Here is an 18,490-nt window from a genome sequence, read left to right as displayed (position 1 = left end):
GACGAGGTGAGCACACTGGGGATGGAAGAGACTCTAGACGAGCCCTGGAAGTGTGATCGCCCCAAAATTTAGTATACAAGACCTACAAGTCGGTACTGTAAATTTGAGAAAGTCAAAAAGAAGCTTTGCATCAGCTCCATGTGTTTTACCTTCTTTGGGCACGGCGCTTTCACCGGAGTGTTCTCGATGTCGTTCTTCTTCCCCGCAGCCTTTTTCGACGGGCCCGTTGGCGACTTCTCCTTCGCCGGCTTGCTGGTCTTCTGCTTGCTGCCGGAGGTTTTCCCTTTGGTGGGCGACTCTTCTTTGGTTCCGTTCGCCTTCTTCCCGGACTTGTCGCCGTCTCCGCCACGGTGGCCCGCGAGTATGGACGCCACCATTCCTTCCAACCTGTCGGCGGGGGGAGCGGCTGGCGCGCCGCTGTCTTTCTTGAACACCTCCCCCTCCAAGACCTGCGCTAGTTTGCTCTCCTTCCTGTTCCCGTTTGTCGACGCGTTGCCCCTGAAGAGGTGGCGGTGGCCGGCGGGTTTGGAGGAGGAGAGCTGCTTCGCCTGCAGTCCCACGCGGTCCTTGTGATCGGCGTTCGGCTCGGCGGAGTTCTCCGAAGGCTCGGCGCCGTCCCCCTTCTTCTTCGCGACGTCCACGGAATTCCCTTGAGACGGCTTGACGGCCGACCTGTCCACCGACCAGGGCGGCGGGTATTTGAATTTGGACGTGCGCTTCGACGGGACGTCTTGGCTGCCGCTGAGTGGATTTAGAACATCTGCTTTTTTGGAGGCGACGGGCGAGCTGTGGCTGTTCCCCTCTCTGGTCAGCGCTGCGGGTTCGAGGCCTTGCTGCTTCACGATGGACGCCAGGTTGGACAGGGGAGACTTGACCCTCTCCCACTTGTCGTCCTGCGGCTTGGACGGGCTTTGCTGGTTGTTCGGAAGTTCCGGTCCCTCGCTGACAGCGGCGTCCTTGGTCTTTGGAGAACCCTGCGTGTTTTTTCCCTGAAGAGACGGCGACTGGTGCGGCAGCTGAGGCGGCTGCTGCCAGGACGGAGCGACACCCGCCACTCTGCCGGCTCCAGCCTTCTGAAGAGTCTGAGCGTTGGCCGAGCCAGACAGGGCGGTCGTCAGGGCTCCCCTGGGAGGACAGCTCTTACTGACGGCGGTGCTGGTGTTTTTCACGTGCTTGATATTGTGACCGTGTTGGCTGCCCTTCATCACACAGGATGGCTTCTTTCCTCCTGAGGCCAGATGTTCCCCTTGATCAATTATTGATATAAACTCTTGCTTGGCAAAACTCTGGAATTCATCGGCAAAAGTCCCTTTTCCATCTTTGCCCCTCAGAGTGGAAGCCAGAATGGGGCTGGCCACACCTACATAAGTCCCGGGGATATTTCTTATTGGATCAGGCGAAGATCCCTTCCCCCAGGTCGTCTTCGGCTCGGCCGCCTGAGGTTTCTGATGCTTGCTTGTTTGCTTCTGATGAGATCCATTCCTGTGGGTGTTGGGCAGGACGGGGTATTGCACCGCGGAACTGTAATTTGTGGAATGGTTCCTCCTAGGGTTGAGAAACTCTCTCTGATTCAGTTCGTTATTATTATTATTATTATTAGGCTGCATCGCTGCAGCTGGAGGGTCGTCTGTGCACTTTGGACGTTTGGATTTTGCAGACAGGTCGAGAGGGACGTCCCTCGGTTCGGCCACAGACGGTGTGTGGTCCTCGGGGGCAGGCGGAGGGGTTTTCCGAGAGCCCACCGCTGCCTTGTCTACGCCCTTGCCTTTGTCCACGTGGTTCAACAATCGGCTCTGAGAGGTGATACTGGCCGCCAGGGCGGAACCACAGCAAATGGCAGCGGTGGGAGAAAGGGTGTAGCAGGTGGGCGCTGCAGACATCAACGAAGGGTGCTGCAGCGGGAGAGCGATGGCTGGTGACGCTACCACCGAAGCTAAGGACTTGTGTTGTTCTGCAGGCTTCGCCTTCTTCGATTTGATCTTCGACGTCGAAGCGCCTGCTTTTTTCTCCGCCGCCGGCGTCCGGCCAGCGGAGAACGAGTAGTTGTAGGTCCGCGAAAGGGGCGCCCCTCTGACACCTGAGCTTTGGGGTTGGACTTCCTTCTGGAACTGACCGGCTGTGGCGTCCCTCAGGGCCGCGATCTCACCCGGTGCTGGTGGGAGTTTGATTTTACAGAGTGGCGAGGGGAAAGCGGAGGAAGGCAAGAAGGCAACAGGCTGTACTGGTTTGAACATAGTGGAGCACTGGAAGCCGGCCGACTGTGCCGGCGACTTCTTACCGGACGCCGAGCTGCTGTGAGCTGCGCTCAGCGAGTCGTCGCGGCCACCTTTCGCGCCGCTCGACCACTGAGGATTAGGGAAGACCCCCATGACGTCACCTTTAAGTTTAGGGACGTCCACCCTTTTGTCTACCCGCTTCTCGGTGCTGGTGAGGGCTGAGCCGGACATTGGTGCATTGTTGGGCTGCTGGGTTGCTGAGAGTTCGGGGCTGTGGTTGAAGCTGCTCGCGTCCACGCAGGCTTTGGCTGTCTTGCAGTCTTTCGCTGGAGTGGTCTTGTTCTGCTGACTGAGGGTAACATCTCCTCGGAACTCGAGGGGGAGCGTCTGAGGGGGATTCCCCACCATACTAGCGGCCGCTTTATTTGGAGCACGGATCTCTCTGCTCACCGTGCCTCCATCCCCTACATTCATTAGTGTAGGATCCACCTGAGTAATAAGACAGGTTCAGAGGGCCAGCGTTAATTAGATAGTGAAAGCTGTGATCTCGCAATCAAACGGGGGGGGGGGCTGTACCTGCATAGGTGTTGCTTTACCACAACATGCCACGGGGGTTGGTTGAGTCAGTCAGGAGAGAGCTTTTTTCTTGAAACAGGGAGATGTGCTGCAAATGGCAAGATAAAGACAACAGTTAATTTTGATGACTTTTTAGACTTAAGTGGAATCATTCACAGAGGAAATGAGACCCCTTCCTTTTTCAACACCAAATGGTTCAGAGCAACCGGCACTGGGAAATTGAAAACTTCCTTTATGTGAGACGGGCTCGGGCGCAAAAACGTTACAATTTCCTCAGAGCGAACGGGCAATTCGGCGCGGCGGACAGAAGTGTTGTAAACTGAGGACCCTGTTTTAATTCCCTCACAGGGATAGAATACTAAGAACCTGTCCGTACCTTTCAATCTGTATAGCCCAGTGTCATTACCAGAGTCGCAGTGAAGAATGGATACCTCATGTTTTAATATGGAAAGATTATGGCCAGAAAAAAGCTGCAAGCCGATTCCCAGCATCCCCTTTACATTGCACTGCCCACAGCTGGTTCACTTCTATTTCCTGGTTCGATCTACACAAACTCTTATGTTTTGCTACATAGTAAAACTACTAAGTTCAGATCAGAGACTACAAAAAAAAAATCCAATTTTCCTGCCACGACTAATCCACAGTGACACTGTTATTCAGGGATGGTTAAACAAAACTCAGAAGGACATGACAAAGCTGTTATAATGACACATTAAAGCGATAATCAGCAGGCACTCTGTCCACAAACAGCAATATTCCGCCACTGAACTTCAACATTAACGGTGCTCAAAGCAGCACATGCACGCACACGCGCGTGCACATGTTGATTCTTCTTATCATCAACACGAGCCCGCAAAAATGGATTCCAGGTCCGCTGTCGTGTGCAAAGTACAACTAATAAGACACAAAAGTGAGACACGCAGTGTGACCCGTGTAAACCCCTGGGACTGGCTGTGATCTTCCCATGAGGCAATCAGCTGTTACAACTCTAAATGATCTTTTATGGGTGAATTGCGGCCGGATGTGCTGCGTGCAGGTTAAGTCTTGTCCATGAGAGGAAACACAATAACCAGGCAACTTAAAGTTTTCCTTCTCGCTTACGTTTCACTAAGTATTTAAGTGCAAAGCTCCGACAACATCACAAAACATTAGAAGAGACATTTGCAAACGACCCAAGCACTATGCAGTCAAACAACTTCAGTGTGATTAAAATCAAGTATGTGAAACAGATAAATAGACCTCGCATGTGGCAGTGTGGGGTAAACGCGGGGGGTCTCAGCGAGTGAACGATGCAACTACAAACGGACAAAAACTGCGAGAGGCTCAGGCTGGAGATGGAAACGTGTTTCGCCGCCGCTCCGTTCGTCCGGTGAAACATCGCGAACGCGATGCACTCAGCGACTGACGTAGCCAAATCTCTGCTGGAATCTGCGAGACCCGACAAGGGAATCCGGCGATGCAGACGCCGCTCCGGTGCAACGAGATCGAGGAGCGTGCGTGCATTCACCACCGCGCAGCCAACAGTTTGCTCACAGCCAGGTTCTCTCTCCCTCTCTCTCTCTCTATCTCTCTCTCGCTCCCTCTCTCTCTCTCTCTTTTTGCCTTTGTGCCGCGATCGCGCTTGCTCCCGCAACAACCATTTGAATTCATCCGCTCCGATGTAGGCCAGCGCATGTATGCACTATGCAGCAGTCCGCACAACACGCCGTTGGGCAAACGGCGTCAAACAAAGTCAAGCTTGACATAATCTTACAGGAATTTCGAGGGCATCGCAGATGATGAAAAGGAAGAAACAGTCAGCTCGGAGCCCGGACGGATAAACGTTTAACGTCATGTCAGAGAAGTGCACAACACACCATCACATGGATGCCTTGGCACGGGGAGGAACCACGGGAAAACAATGTGCGTGTGTTTTTGTCCCCGCTCTAAATATCAGCCACGGAGCAAATATGAAAGCCCAACTCCGGAGAGCCCGTCGGCGGACCGAGATGGCGAGCAGCTCCGTGATGACAACTGCTTCTCAGGTGATCGCCACATCCAAACACGACCACCAGCTGAGCTGCGCCACGAGAATCAACAGCCAGCCACGAAGGAGGAGGAGGAGGAGGACGGCTGGGGAAGGACTGATGTGTGTCACTCAGGACGAAAGGGAGAAAAATGACAGCAAGTGGCACACACACACACACACACACACACACACACACACACACACACACACACACACACACCCTTCTTTATCGAGCGGCGGGGCTGCGTCGTGGTGATGGTGGAAGGGTTGGAGGGGGGGGGGGCACAATGTGGCAGTGTGTAACATCTCCGCCCGATAAGGTGAGTAAACAGCAGCGCAAACACGGCTGAGCCGAACGAACCCGAGTCCGCGGCGGCAGCACCTCCTGACACCCAACGCTAACACTCTCCCTGCCTGAAACACAAACACGCGACCCCGTACACGCGCACAAATAATCAACCCCCCCTTCGCAGACAGCGCACGGGGAGAGGCTGCATTGGCATGGGGAGGAGGTTACTTACAAAATAGAAAAGCGAAGCCAGCGGGACGAGCCGACGAGAGGGTCTCTTCGGGTGACCCAACTTCACGCACGGGAGCCAGGGAACGGCCCGGGAAAAGAGGGCAGACAATGTGCCCAACTCCGCTGACCACCGACACCACGTCTGGTCGGTCCCCCTCCGCCACCGAACACCACCACCACCACCACCACCGGCTCCCTGCGCAGCGGAGTCTCCGCGGTGCTGGGCTTCCACGTCAAGGCGGACTCGCTGTTATCTCCCTTGCTAATGTGAAGTCCTCCCCTATCCGTCCCTTCTTCTTCTTCTTCTTCTCCTCCTCCTCCACCTTCTTCTTCTTCTTTTATTTCTGCCGGACACACTCGCACTTGGAGCTGGGGGGGCTTTCGCCACCAGCTCGCGCTCTCTTTTTCCCTCCTCCTAAACAGACTCCCTTGTTTGCCCGAAAATATTCAATTATCCCCGTGCTAATGAGCGGGCGACGCGACGAAAAAAGGGAAGAGGATGTCTAACCGGAGTGACACAAACAGTTACGAACCCGCTCGGATACGGCCGCGAGTCCAGTCCCTCCGCGACTCCGCCGTCCGTCCACCCCATGGCTGCGTGCTGCTCACTAATGTCGACGGGTTTCGGTTCGAAAAAGTCGAGGGGGGGAGGGAGGGACGGACGGAGAGGGGAGGGCGGTGGAGCTGGTGGTGGGAAGGGGTGCGGGGGGGGTGGGGGTCGTCAAGACAGTCCGTTTCGTATCGGCAGTCTGGTGGGAGCGAGCAGAGCGGGGCAGGAGGGTGCCTCGGCGACGGCCTGGGAGATGTAGTGCGCGGCAATCCACGCCCAGGATCACACGGCGGAGAGCCTGGGAGGGGTGCGGACTGCAGGTACCGGCATGCAACGCGGCCTCCAGCCGCTCAAGGGGGAATGGTCGATCGCGACCAAAGAGTGTAACGGTGCGCTAAACTGAAGAGGCTTATCAGATGAACGGAACTAATAAAACTGTCTTCTTTTTCTTTCCGTGTTTTTGGCTTTCAAAGCCAGCTAGTTCCCGAGTTTTGATCGCTCCGCAGTGAAAAGTCTGATCAATTAAGGAAAGAGTCCCGGGGCCAGTCGGGTGATGCTGCTACACGGAATTACCCAAAATAGAGTGGGAGAGGTTTTTAGGTCTGTTGCAGGGGAATTAACACGAGGAAGCAAGACTCAGGGTGCTGGAGGCACTCCAGTTACATGCTGTAGGCTGGCTAATGCAGCCTGGAGCGGATGGGGGACGCAAGTCTCTCCTGCCTTTTCTGACCAAGATTTTTTGAAAAACCCACGTCCCAACTTGTCACGGCCCAATTATCTGTTTGAAGGTGTACCACAGTCAGATAAAATCACGTATTTAGAATCACTAACGTTTTCCATCATTCTGTTTCTGTGATATCAACTGTCCCCAAAAAGTGCTGGAATTCCTTAGGTCATACGCAGCATAAAGTAATATGATTTTATTATTCTTTTAACTTAACCCATAGAGATATTTCAGATATTAACAATTACGTAAGACATAAATCCTACCAGGATTTTATATAACATATACATGTGTTGGTGACACCGATCCAAGTTTGCTGAACACTGACAAGCCTTTAAGCATCAGTTTTCTCTAAAAACTGCAAAAGCCCAAAACATTTGCAACAACACTCCTTTGCCCAAGGAAAGTACAGCATGTTTTATACATTTTTAAGTGTGTACCTATCTAAGACCTTCATTTTTTACTTTCCCTGTAGGAAAAAATAAGGAATGAGATACAAGAGGTCCGTCACACACTTGTCGAAAGCTCATGAATGATTGCTGTAAAAGAAAAGAAAACCATGCAAAATCCAATAAACAGCGGCAACAGTACTATTTCTAGATTAAAATATCGACTATAATCAGCGGTCCACCTATACCAAGCTACTGCCTGATTTTGAATTTTAAACAACCCCATCAACAGTGTCACTTCACTGACGAAAATGACATTCTGTCCCCATAGCTTAGGACAGAACTCCATCCATCCATCCATTTTCAATACCCACTTCTTCCTGAGCTCAGGGTCACAGTGGTCTGCTGGAGCCTATCCCTGCCGTCATAGGGCGAAGGCAGGGCCTGGACAAGTCGTCAGTTCATCGCAGGGCCACTTAGAGACAAACAACCATTCGCACTCACATACACACCTACGGTGTCCAGAATCAAACCCAAAACCTTCTTGCTGTGAGGCGACAGTGCTAACCACTGCGGCACCATGTCGCCCCAGGACAGAACTCTTCAAATTTAAACTTTAAACTACAATTATGCTATATATGTAAAGATCAGATTTTTAAGTTTAATATTATTCATTCGTTTCTTCAGCAGACTTTGCCCAAAACGGAGAGCCGTAGAGAACAGGCAAATTGTCAGTTGCCTTTGCCCTGTGTCAGCTGGGATAGGCTCCAACAGACCCCCGTGACCCCGAGTGCAGGAGAAAGTGAGTAAAGAAAATGGATGGATGGACGGATGGTTGGATGGAAAGACATAGTGTGAGTCACACAAGCATTCAGTGATCGATGAAATAATCTAGAAGTGCAGCAAAACAGTTGAACAAGCAGAGCCTGGATGTTATCCTGGTCATTATATTTACTTACATGATCTGTCACACAATAAAACAATAACTTTCATGATATATGTTTTTTGTTTTTTTTACCCATATCTTCAGTTGTATACAGTGAAAATGTAAATGCAGCTTTACCTCATTTATATCTGACTAAAGCTAAAATGCAGCAAACTCGACAATGACCTGGAAAGAACAGATGATGACCAATCAGTTGTTACAATAATGAACAACAACAACAACAACAACAACAACAACAACAACGACAACGACAGACTATTAATATCTGCAACTTTTTTTTTTTACACAACTCAGACAGTTCAATGTGGAGACCGTTAGTCTGTCTGTCTGCCTGTGATATGGGATAATCACATTTGGCCGCATAGGGCAAAGTCTCGGCAATAACGAGGCCACCCTCCCACCCCCCTAGGTTCTTTACCTGAACCCGCTCACCAGTGCGGGCCTGTCGGTTACATGGACACAAACCCCCGCCACACGACCGATTTCCTACTTTCTCAACACAACTTGTGCTGGTGAGGAAATAACCGCGCTCCCACACACAACCACACATCCATACACACATCGCACCGCCGCCGCCTCAGTTAATCAAAAAAAGGGAAGAGTTTGTTTACCACGATGCCCGATCCGAGTCCTCCGCGGGCCGGTACGGGTGGTGAGGTGAGGTGCAGCGGGAATCCGCGGCTGCCGACCGGCCGAGGCTGCACTCCCTCCGGTCTCAAACTACTTGGCCGCCGCTGGCCCCGTATCGCGCTGATCGACAGCGGGTGTGAGAGGCTCCTACCATGCCCTTCGCCGTTCACTCCGTAATGGCTGCACACCGAGCGACACAAACCCCCGCTGACAAAGTGTGAATTACGAGGGAAGCCGGAGAACCGCCGATCGGTGATCGAGAGGCTGCTTGAACGAGACGTGTAGCGCCGAGTCGGCGGCTGACACATCGCATTGTGTCTGAGCCGAGCCTGGGGAGAGGGGGCTGGGTGGAGGGGTAACCCGGAGACCTCGATGACCGCGAAGGAGCTATCCCGGTAGTGACCGGCTGCTCGGGGAGGGAGAGGAGGAGGAGGAGGAGGAGGAGGTGGTGGTGGAGGAGGAAGAAGGGGAGCGTCGCCGATGATGAACGCGTTCACATCGGAGGATCTGAATCCGTGTGTCGGGGCTAAAGACGATTGGTGGTTAAAGGGGGGGATTTAAAAACTTCTTCTACGTGCCCCTCCGGAGCGAGGATGTTGCGTTTTTTTACATGTGGCTGCTGCCAACAGAGTAAAACGAACGCACGCACGCTGGTTCCTTTATCTCCCGGGGCCTTGGCATGTTTCCCCCCTTTTTTTCTGCAAGAATGTCGCCTTCCAAAGTGGCCAAACAGGAGGTGGACATCTAATCGGAGTCGCACTGGACATCATCGAAAGCCCCCCCACCCCCACCCCCACTCCCTCGCTGAGGCCGCCATGGTGCACGGCGGCGGAGCGGAGAGGAGGGTGTCCCGTTTTAAGTTGGTGCTTCACCTGGCCGGCCGAGGCTGGATACCGAGGCGCGGGGGTCCACGCCGGGGGTTGGTCAACAACGGGGGAGGGGCGTGGGGTGGAAGAAGAAAAACATCAACTACTTTATTCTTTAATCCTCCCTACGTCGGCGAAAGCAGCCGAGCCACGCATCGCACGCAGCCGACAAAACGAGGAGGGGAAGAAGGGTGGGAGCCGATCACAGGCAGAGAGGAGAGGAGAGGAGAGGAGAGGAGAGAGAGAGGGGAAAACTGAGGGCTGATGTTCCTATTTGTCAGGTTAATGGCTGGCCCGATGCGTCGTCCAACTGATGTTACGCGGGGGCTGCTGCTATGTCGTGCGGGATTTCCAACGCGCGCACACATACACACACGCACACACACACAAAAAAAATCCGCCGTGACAGCGACCACACGGTCAACTGCATTCACGCAGCCGATGTGCACGGACGGCTCACTGGCGTCCCGTGTCACGGACACAACTTGCCAGTGTGTGTTGGGTGTATGTGTGTGTGTGTGTGTGTGACACGAGTCCACATCAATGTCGCGGGATAACAGGCGAGGCGATCGCCGCCGCCGCCAAAAAAAAACTACATGTGGTCTCCCGCAAAAAGACAGCGGACGACTGGAGATGAACGCACATCCAGGTCAAAGTTTGCCCAGAGTTTTGCAGTGCCCTCGCCTTCGATCGCGTTGTGCAATGCCCCCTTTAATGCCCCCTCTCGCTCGCCCGTAACGCCTTTGTTATTAGTAATCGCGTGGTATTGCGCCGTCTTACCTTGCGCTCCGAAGCAGCCGCAAAGCCTCGCGCACACGGCGCAACAAGCTTATTGTTGTCTCCGTACGCGGCGGCGGCGGGCGGCGGCGGCGTCCGACCGTGCGTGCGGGGCCGTGCGGGGATGTGATTTTCAAGTACAATGAATACAGTATGCAAATTTTTTGTCCTCGCGATCTTCCCCCTTATTGCCAGTTTTCGGTCTGCAGCAGCTGGAGATGGAAATCGCGCACCCTGGGTCCTAGCGCCGGGGCACAAAAAAAAGAAAAGAAAAAAAAAAGCCCTACAGGTGAATAACAAACAGACCGGTGCTCCCTCCGTGTTTAAATCTTTAAAAGCAGTGGACGCCGAGTGAGACAAGATTTAACTGCCATTCCGAAGCAGACTCTCTTGTTTGTCGACAAAAAAAACAAAAGATTATTATTTTTTTTTACCCCAGTATTTTCCTGGGCCAAATTTGCGATTACGTGCACGTGTTACTTGAGTATATGTTGAGGATGTGCTGTATCAAAATGTCTTATTTTGTCATTAAAACAGTCGTTCAACATTTTTGGCACATTTACACAATACCTGTAGATTATGTGTATATGAATGGGAGCATTCTCTTTAATGGTGTTGTTTTTAGATTTGGGGGCGGAGATGCGAGCTGCTCAATGAACAAACCGGTGGTAAATGGTACAGGTCTCCCACCTTCAAAACTCATCAAATACACAATCCAACAACCTTAAAAAGGTTCTTGTGGACAAGTTGTGACCTGCACATTCACCACGCTATGAAACAATACGTTGACATAACGAGACAGAGCTGTTTTGAAGACAAATGAATAGCAGGAAATACATACCTTCTGGACGGAGAGATTGAAAAAGTTCCGGTTTAGAGCAGCTACTCCTGTAATCGAAACAATACGTATGTTAAGAAGAGGCTGAGTCTGATCATGTCAGACTTTGTGGTGGATAGTGATGGTGATTTCTTCCTGACTGACCATGATCAAGAGCCAAAAACCAAATGACTATTGCACTGTGAGATTTGCTTCATGTGATTCGGCCCAGTGGTTTACTCAAGAAAGCAGTTTCCAGCATTTGCTTCAGAATGTTACCTACATTATTATTTCATAGTGTGAATGAGCAGGTCGCAGCTTGTCCAAAAGAGCATCGTGGATTTGATGAGTTTTGAGGTGGGGCGATGTACCTGCTCATGTGACTATATGGATTATGGCAGAGACTGTGCAAAAACTCCACACATGTGTTAATTTGACCGTCTGGACAACAAGCAGGGAAAGCTACTGTTACTGTTTTGTTTCTTCAAAAGTCTGATTCTCAAACCTTTTCAAGCTAATTAGCCTTACACATACATTACAATTGCTTAAAATTTGGTTTGTCTTGTAATTCGACATTGCATATAATTTGGCATAACACCCACAATTGCAGACAGTCATCCAAGGAATGTACTGCGGTGAAATGTAGTGGATTGAAGTATACAAACAGAAGTATGTGATTTGGAAGAGAGATGAGGGGTCCAGCACATCAGAGGGCAAAAATGTGAGCGCACTGGTCTTATGAAAGTGTTGCCTGTCGTACTGCAAGGCTTGGCAATGATGCTCTGCATTTAAATAACAAAGACTGCCACTTTTTTTTTTAAACTTTTTTTCTTTTTTTTTTTTTTTACTAAAAATGTGCCTGCATTCAGAGGCTGTGGACAACATTGAGAATGGAGAGGCTTTTAGCAGTGTCCGATTGTTTCAGCCATGAGATGTGTTCAAGCAGGACCTAACGCGTTTCACAAGCTCTCTTGGAGTCCGATCAGGAATTTGAAGGTTACAAAACATGAAGTGCACCTCTTTTTATTCACAGAGAGAGGAAAACTACCCATTTATTTGGTAAAAGAGGGGAAACAAATAAACACCTTAAGTCAAGTTTAAAATACGGTTTGTCTTCCAATTTGTCTTTTGGTTTGCCTGAAACCATTAATTTCCAGAGTAAGAGGAGGAGTAGGAAAACATCCTTTGTCAGGTAACTGATGAGGAGTCTGGCTTGGTGTTGTGTCATTTCATCCCCCTGCAGTCCACACGTGCAATGCACTAATGTTTTTTTTATTTTTTATTAATAATATTTCTAAAGAGACACTGTCAATCAAGTCCATTATGCCCCGCTTGTCATGACACTCCTCCTCCTTAGACTCAGAGTTTGATTCCATTTCCAATTTTCTCGCTGCATTCCGGCAACAGATATTGATTGAGCTGAAACTCAATGTGTGCTAGGGTGCAAATTTATACCATAAGCAAAATGTAGTTGGCAGAAGTCATCTAGCTCCTCTGCTAACTAAGTAACAGCATCTTAAAGTTAAACCTACAGTTACATGCACTGCCACACTTAACATTGACAGAACCGTGGACTCTGGACACAGAGTTTGTGTTGTTTTTTTTAACATTACAGTTGTTGGCAGAGGTTGCCAGCCAATAAAATATTTAAACAAAAAGAAAACAATGGGCAAGGAACTAAAAAGAACTGGCAACTGGATGCTTGATGGATGTTTGACCTTTCATCCAAACACTTCTTCACAAAACAACTTGAGAAAGGTAGGGACACTCACATACTTTACCTAAGTGAGGAGCACCTTGAATGCGGTCCTGCGAGTTGTTTTGTCATGGTGATGGGGTGTTAAACTCTTATCAACACAACATAACCTCATCAAAACAAATTTATGGGATGTTCTCCAGCCCAGCAATCAACTGAATTAAGATTATTCATGAAGTCATCAGAGGAGGGACCTCATTGTAATTGCACAGTAAGAGGTCAACAGTTGCCTCTGTTTAAGAGGGGTTGCTTGTGTCACTCCTCTGTCGTCCCACCATGTTTCTGCTGCGTGTGTGGGGACTTCTCGCTGTTGTATACAGTCAAACAGAGGCAGGGTTTGAAATGTGTTTGATGTTGTGTTTGCAGAAAATCCTCCTGGGTTTCTCTGATAGAATGCATTTCTAGAATCAAGCACAATCTTTGGCATGCACACATGCCAGAATCAAGTTATCTCATCTTACTTTGCTAATAGGTTCACCCATTTATCTACACTGAGGTGTTATTGAGATGCCTGAGATGGCACTTACTGTCAGCACGCTTGGATGGCTAGATTATTTTCATAAATTTGGGTTGTCTCAAGTCTGAATTGATTAATTTTTACGTGTTGTTTTCTGTTTTGATTAGCTCGATGACACTCAAAATTAAATCAGTTGCAGCAAACCATGTGACATTGTTAACTACGTGTGTAGGCGATGAGTCAGATACATGAGTTCAAGACAATGTGTGATCACCAAAAGAAAGAGCATAATTATGTTAGGGCATCATCAACAAGAATCGCTGGCAAAGCTGAAATTTCCTCATATAGGTCGTCAAATAAACCAGGCAAAAGCAAATCAGCAGGATGCCAAGAGGACTTCAAAAAAATGCCCCAATAATGCTAGATTAATTTGCACTATGCAGATTACTGCTAGCATTACAGTGAACATAACAAGGAGTGTAACAAACACGTTGAACTATGTATGCCAGACACCTGGATCACATCAGGTGGGATTAGCTAATACCACGAACTGCACCTTCGTTCACACCTTTCCAAACAAATTGCCGTGACGGTAAAAACCAACAGGAGATTGACGCAAACGCAACAAAGCCGGTGTAAAAGTACCCTTATTAGTGGCTCCAGAAAGTAGCTGCAATCACACATGTAGTACACGTAAGTGCCGCTGTTAGTGATGCAATGGCCCAGTTAGCAAGTCTGGATTTAACTAGAGAGATGTAAGAATTCACCAAAAATGGAGCAGGTAATTGCGAGAGTCTGGGTGGCCGCCATCCTGCAGCGGCACTGTTGCCATATCAGACTCATGCATAACCTCAGTCTTCTTTCACGCTCAGCTACAGGTTGGCGATGCATCCTGCCCATCAAGAGACAATACAAGACGCCCAGAAAATGGAATACCTCTGCAGACAGGAGCCACAGACACAGGCTGGTATTTAAGTATTGATGAAGTCATCACCTAATGAGGGGAGTGCATAACTATTCTGAGGAACGAGGGTTTGGTCACTCTCGATAACCTGTAATTTTAGAATACTGGAAAATGTGTATCATACACGTACTCAGGCTTGCTGATAGAATGTTTTGTATGGATGATTTGATGGAGGTATCTCCTCATGGCTGCGATGCTGAGAAACAATCGTAAACTCAAAAGCCTTCTTTGAAAGGCGGAAAGTGTGACACAGACCTTTATAGTGGGATAAACAAGCAGGAAGTGGATTTTCACTCACTGCTCGTCACTATGTAAGAGCTTTGCGAGAATGACAGCCTATTTTTTCTTTTTCACAAGTTCGCACAAGAAGGGAGCCATTAAAACAGCTACAGGCATGTATAGTGATTGTACTGCCTCGTTAAATAGAGAAAACGCAACACTTTGGGAAGTCACACGATCGCATTAATTCAGTCATGATCAGTGTTTACATGCACATTAATCAGTTTTTTTCCCTAATCACAAAAAAGGCTATATCCTAATTATGCTGTTTCCATGGCTATTGGATATGAATATTCATACTACTGTATCTTACCTCACCTTAAAGCAGTCTTTGCAGACACATTTTGAAAAATGGCGTTCATGTAGTTTCCACTGTGTATCCTAGTATAGGACCTAAGTATTGACCAGAAAAGGAGGATTCTTCAAGCCATTCAGAGAAGGGAGAGCCACCCTAAATATTACCATGGACGGAACAGGGATTTTGGAAGTGGTTGCGTGGCAGTGATTAGTGGGAGGAGACTTTTGATAGACACCAGTGATGGAAGACGGAGAGAAAACGTGAGGATGTCCCATGGATCTTTGAAAAAATGACCTGAGATAATGAGCAAGAATGCGTCCAGAGAATGTGTCAATGTTTCTTACACTGGAGATCTGCAAGAAGCAATAGCGTTGTGTTCACAAAACCACTGTCAGATCTTACTTTTGCAAATTTGTACTCCAAAAAAAGGCTCCTGAAACCCAATTAATTTCACCATCTCCTAAATCACAGAAAAACAAAGAAGGTGTAATTTGGTAAACCAAGCCGGACTGTGCTGTTTATGTGAAGTATATCAAACTTGGAATACTTTTGTATTCTGAATAAAAGTGGAATACAAAGTGTGCATGTAAAGGTACTGAATGGCTGATTGGAGAGTTTGACTTGGTCAGCACCAATTGGTCTGGTTGGTGTGATGACAAGGATACGCTTTGGTGTTGGAGAAACAGAGGACATTATTCTCTGTCTCTGAAGTGAGGCTTAGATTATTCAGAGCATCCATGATTAATTCAACCTTTTATGAGAACCCTGTATGCGATCCTTCAGTTCCGCTGCGTATCTCCACTTCAAATCTCTTAAAGTAGAGCTGTCATATGTATGACGCTTCCTATCTCTGCACACTTCGATAATTAGGACATGCAGAAGTAAAACACATTGAATAAAATTTTTTAAAAAAATCAGGTTGGGACAGGGCAAACTAAGAAAGAAAATGAAAATTTCAGGACTTGAGGAAACAACATAATGGAAAAATGAAGTGTGGAAATAAAATTGGGTAATAAGTGATTACATCACAATTGTGTATGAATGGGATATCAGTTTGCTCGTTCACTAGCATTGACAGTCGCGATTCATCAATTTAGAGAAAACTTTCTGGCCAAAGTGTGCAGCTTTTAAGAGAAAAGTTTTTTGGTGTGCAAATGAGTTTTTCACCATCAATGACTCACAATATCATCAAAGGCATTGAGAGAAATCAATGCAAGTTTCAAGGATGAAAGCAACCTTTGAATGCTTGTGACCTTCAATCCATCTGGCAGCACTGCAAAAAAAAAAAACAACCAAAAAAAACTAATGTGATTCTTGAAGGGTGCATCCTGAAACTGAAAAAAAATGTTGGAAGTTCACTGTATTTATAAATGCATGTGAGCAACAAAAAGTTGCCAATGTTCTTTTGAGATGCTGCCCTAAATGGGCCTTTGGAAGGTGAAATTATGAGATTTCCCTCGAGCCAAGGAGAAAAGATACTAACCAGATTGCAGTGTTCACCATCCAACATCTGTGGTTCACAAAACACATGAAATTGAATCTCGCATACAGAAAAGGTACATAGACACTACACACAGACAATGCCTTTTTCACAACACGTGGCTGCTAATCCCAACAGGATAATGCAGAGCCATGTTCTGTGCTTCTTTCTAAGAGCATACAGGTTTACAAAGAGTGGGGCTCTTGACTATGAAACTTAGCTGCTTTAGGGGACGCAATTTAACAGGAGAGACCTGGACTTACAGTGAAAGTAAAGTCAACTGCCAAATATGTAAGGGTCAGAAATTACACTTTGAAAATTGAACAATACCCCTTTATCCCTCAAATCCTAATACCCACAAAGCGTTACCGACTGGTCACGTTCTGAACTGATCTGAAATGACCTTGCATAAAAAAAAAGTTGACAGGCAGCAGTTGCACTAAGTCCGAAAACGGGACCTTGCCAGCTTTTGATGACTTCAAGGAAGCTCCACCACCCTCACCCCCTCCCCCTCCCCTTTTTTAAGAAAACTCCGCACTTTATATCAAGTTCTGGGCCATCACATTCCACCTGAGAGTCGGGTGTGGAATATTAAATAAGGGCTGGTTAACTAAACTGCGCTCTGGCTCTATTTGTCGTTAAGCACTGTGAATGTGCACGGTCGATGTGTGTTTGACCCACAACTGGTGAGATGCACCCAAAGGTGGCAAAAGTATTCACATTCTGTACTTGAGGAAAAGTACAAATACTTGTGTAAAAAATACTCTGGTAAAAGTAAAAGTACTGATTCAACTCCTTTACTTGTGTAAAAAAGTAGGAAAAGTACAGGTTCTGAAATGTACTAAATAAAAAGTAAAAGAGTTTTTGCAGTAAATGAAACAATATGTTCATTTATACACACACATTACCAATGTTATTTTCTACATGTTTATTTTTCTCTGTACTGAAAACATACTGAAAAGTGACCCCAACGCTGAGGTACTCTATAATAATCCATCCATCCATCCATTTTCATGACCTGCTTCTTCCTGAACTCAGGGTCATGGGAGTCAGCTGGAGCCTATCACAGCTGTCATAGGGCAAAAGCAGGGTACACCTTGGACAAGTCATTCTATAATAATCTCCTTCTAAAATATGATTAACTTTTATATTGAACTACACAATAGTATAATTCAAATAGTAGGGAGTAAAAGTAAAAGTCATCAGAAAAAGAAATACTCAAGTACAGATACGGGAAGAATCTACCTTAGTCCAGTAACAAAGTATTTGTACTTCGTTACCTCCCACCTCTGGATGCACCTGACAGCGACACTTACCGCGGGAAACATCCCTGCTTGAAAAATCCCAATCCCAAACCCCAAAGTTTTATTAAAATAATAATAATAATAATAATTTAATTTAAAATTAAATATAATAATAATCCACTCACTTGGCTGCTGGCCGTTGAAATGAAGAAGTCAGGGACGGTCATATATCCGATCCGATACGTCGCTCTCTTCGCATGGAAGGGGGGAGGACGTAGGAAAGAGGGCTCGAGTGACGAACTAGAGGTGGCGGAATACGACTGTCTCTTCACCGCTGGCAGCTCACGAGTTGCTGGGTCATCGCTAACTAACAACCGCGCCGTGTGATCGGCCGAACGAGGGGGACAAAACATCCCAGGAGAGCTCGACCCGAAGTGAGGGGGAGTGGGCGGGAGCGATGGGAGACAAGAGCTCGGACGAGGTACGAGGCTGTGGCGGTGGTGGTGACGCCACTTCGCCAGTATCCAGGCAAGTGTGAGACCCGCCAGGGTCCGCCGAGTCTCGGAGACACGTTTGTGCAGCGGAAACCGCAGCGGCGAAACTACGAAGAGAGGCAGCGTGTAGCTGAGCTCAGCTCGATGGAACAAGCCAGTGAATGTCACACTGACGGCGCCGTCCTTCCCGCCCGGGGTTTTATGCAGTGATCCACGTATTAAAGCCGGCCGGCCGTGTTGGACAGCTGGGTTTAGGAGGTCATTACGTCTGCCTTACATACAGGAAGTCTTCGGTCCGGACCCCACGGACCCTTCTAATTGAATTAAATGTACTCTTGTCCTGCTGGTGCTTCAGATCTTCTAACCAAAAATAAATTTCACCATGAAAACAAGTTGTATCTGTGAGTGTCGCAGTTGATCTCAACTGGGTGCTGAGATAGTTTGCCCTTTGTCGATTGTCACTCAGCACATTATAAAATCAAACACGTGCATATATGGT

At 48.1% G+C, this 18,490-nt stretch overlaps 2 protein-coding genes across 7 annotated transcripts in view; one reads left to right on the top strand and one right to left on the bottom strand.

The window, feature by feature from the left end:
• bcorl1 (BCL6 corepressor-like 1) overlaps window positions 1-17,840 on the bottom strand; it is a 28,130-nt gene extending 10,290 nt beyond the window's left edge. The window contains exons 1-3 of one of the 6 annotated variants that reach the window (XM_076046594.1): window positions 17,683-17,840; window positions 2,793-2,880; window positions 150-2,705 (exon numbers count right to left, since the gene is read on the bottom strand). In XM_076046594.1, the coding sequence (XP_075902709.1) occupies window positions 150-2,705; window positions 2,793-2,798 (2,562 nt within the window). In that variant the 5' untranslated portion in view covers window positions 2,799-2,880; window positions 17,683-17,840. The other 5 variants (XM_076046592.1, XM_076046593.1, XM_076046595.1 and 2 more) reach the window with 5 other exon arrangements.
• The window catches only part of tspan6 (tetraspanin 6), a 120,773-nt gene that overhangs the window by 30,022 nt on the left and 72,261 nt on the right, over window positions 1-18,490 (top strand). The window lies entirely within an intron of this gene.

This window comes from Nelusetta ayraudi, unplaced genomic scaffold (genome assembly GCF_046127955.1).
Source record: "Nelusetta ayraudi isolate G7.1 ecotype Tasmania unplaced genomic scaffold, CSIRO-AGI_Nayr_v1 ptg000090l, whole genome shotgun sequence".
Lineage (NCBI taxonomy): Eukaryota > Metazoa > Chordata > Actinopteri > Tetraodontiformes > Monacanthidae > Nelusetta > Nelusetta ayraudi.
The sequence above is the reverse complement of the archived record's forward strand: the minus strand, read 5'-3'. Positions and strand labels throughout refer to the sequence as shown.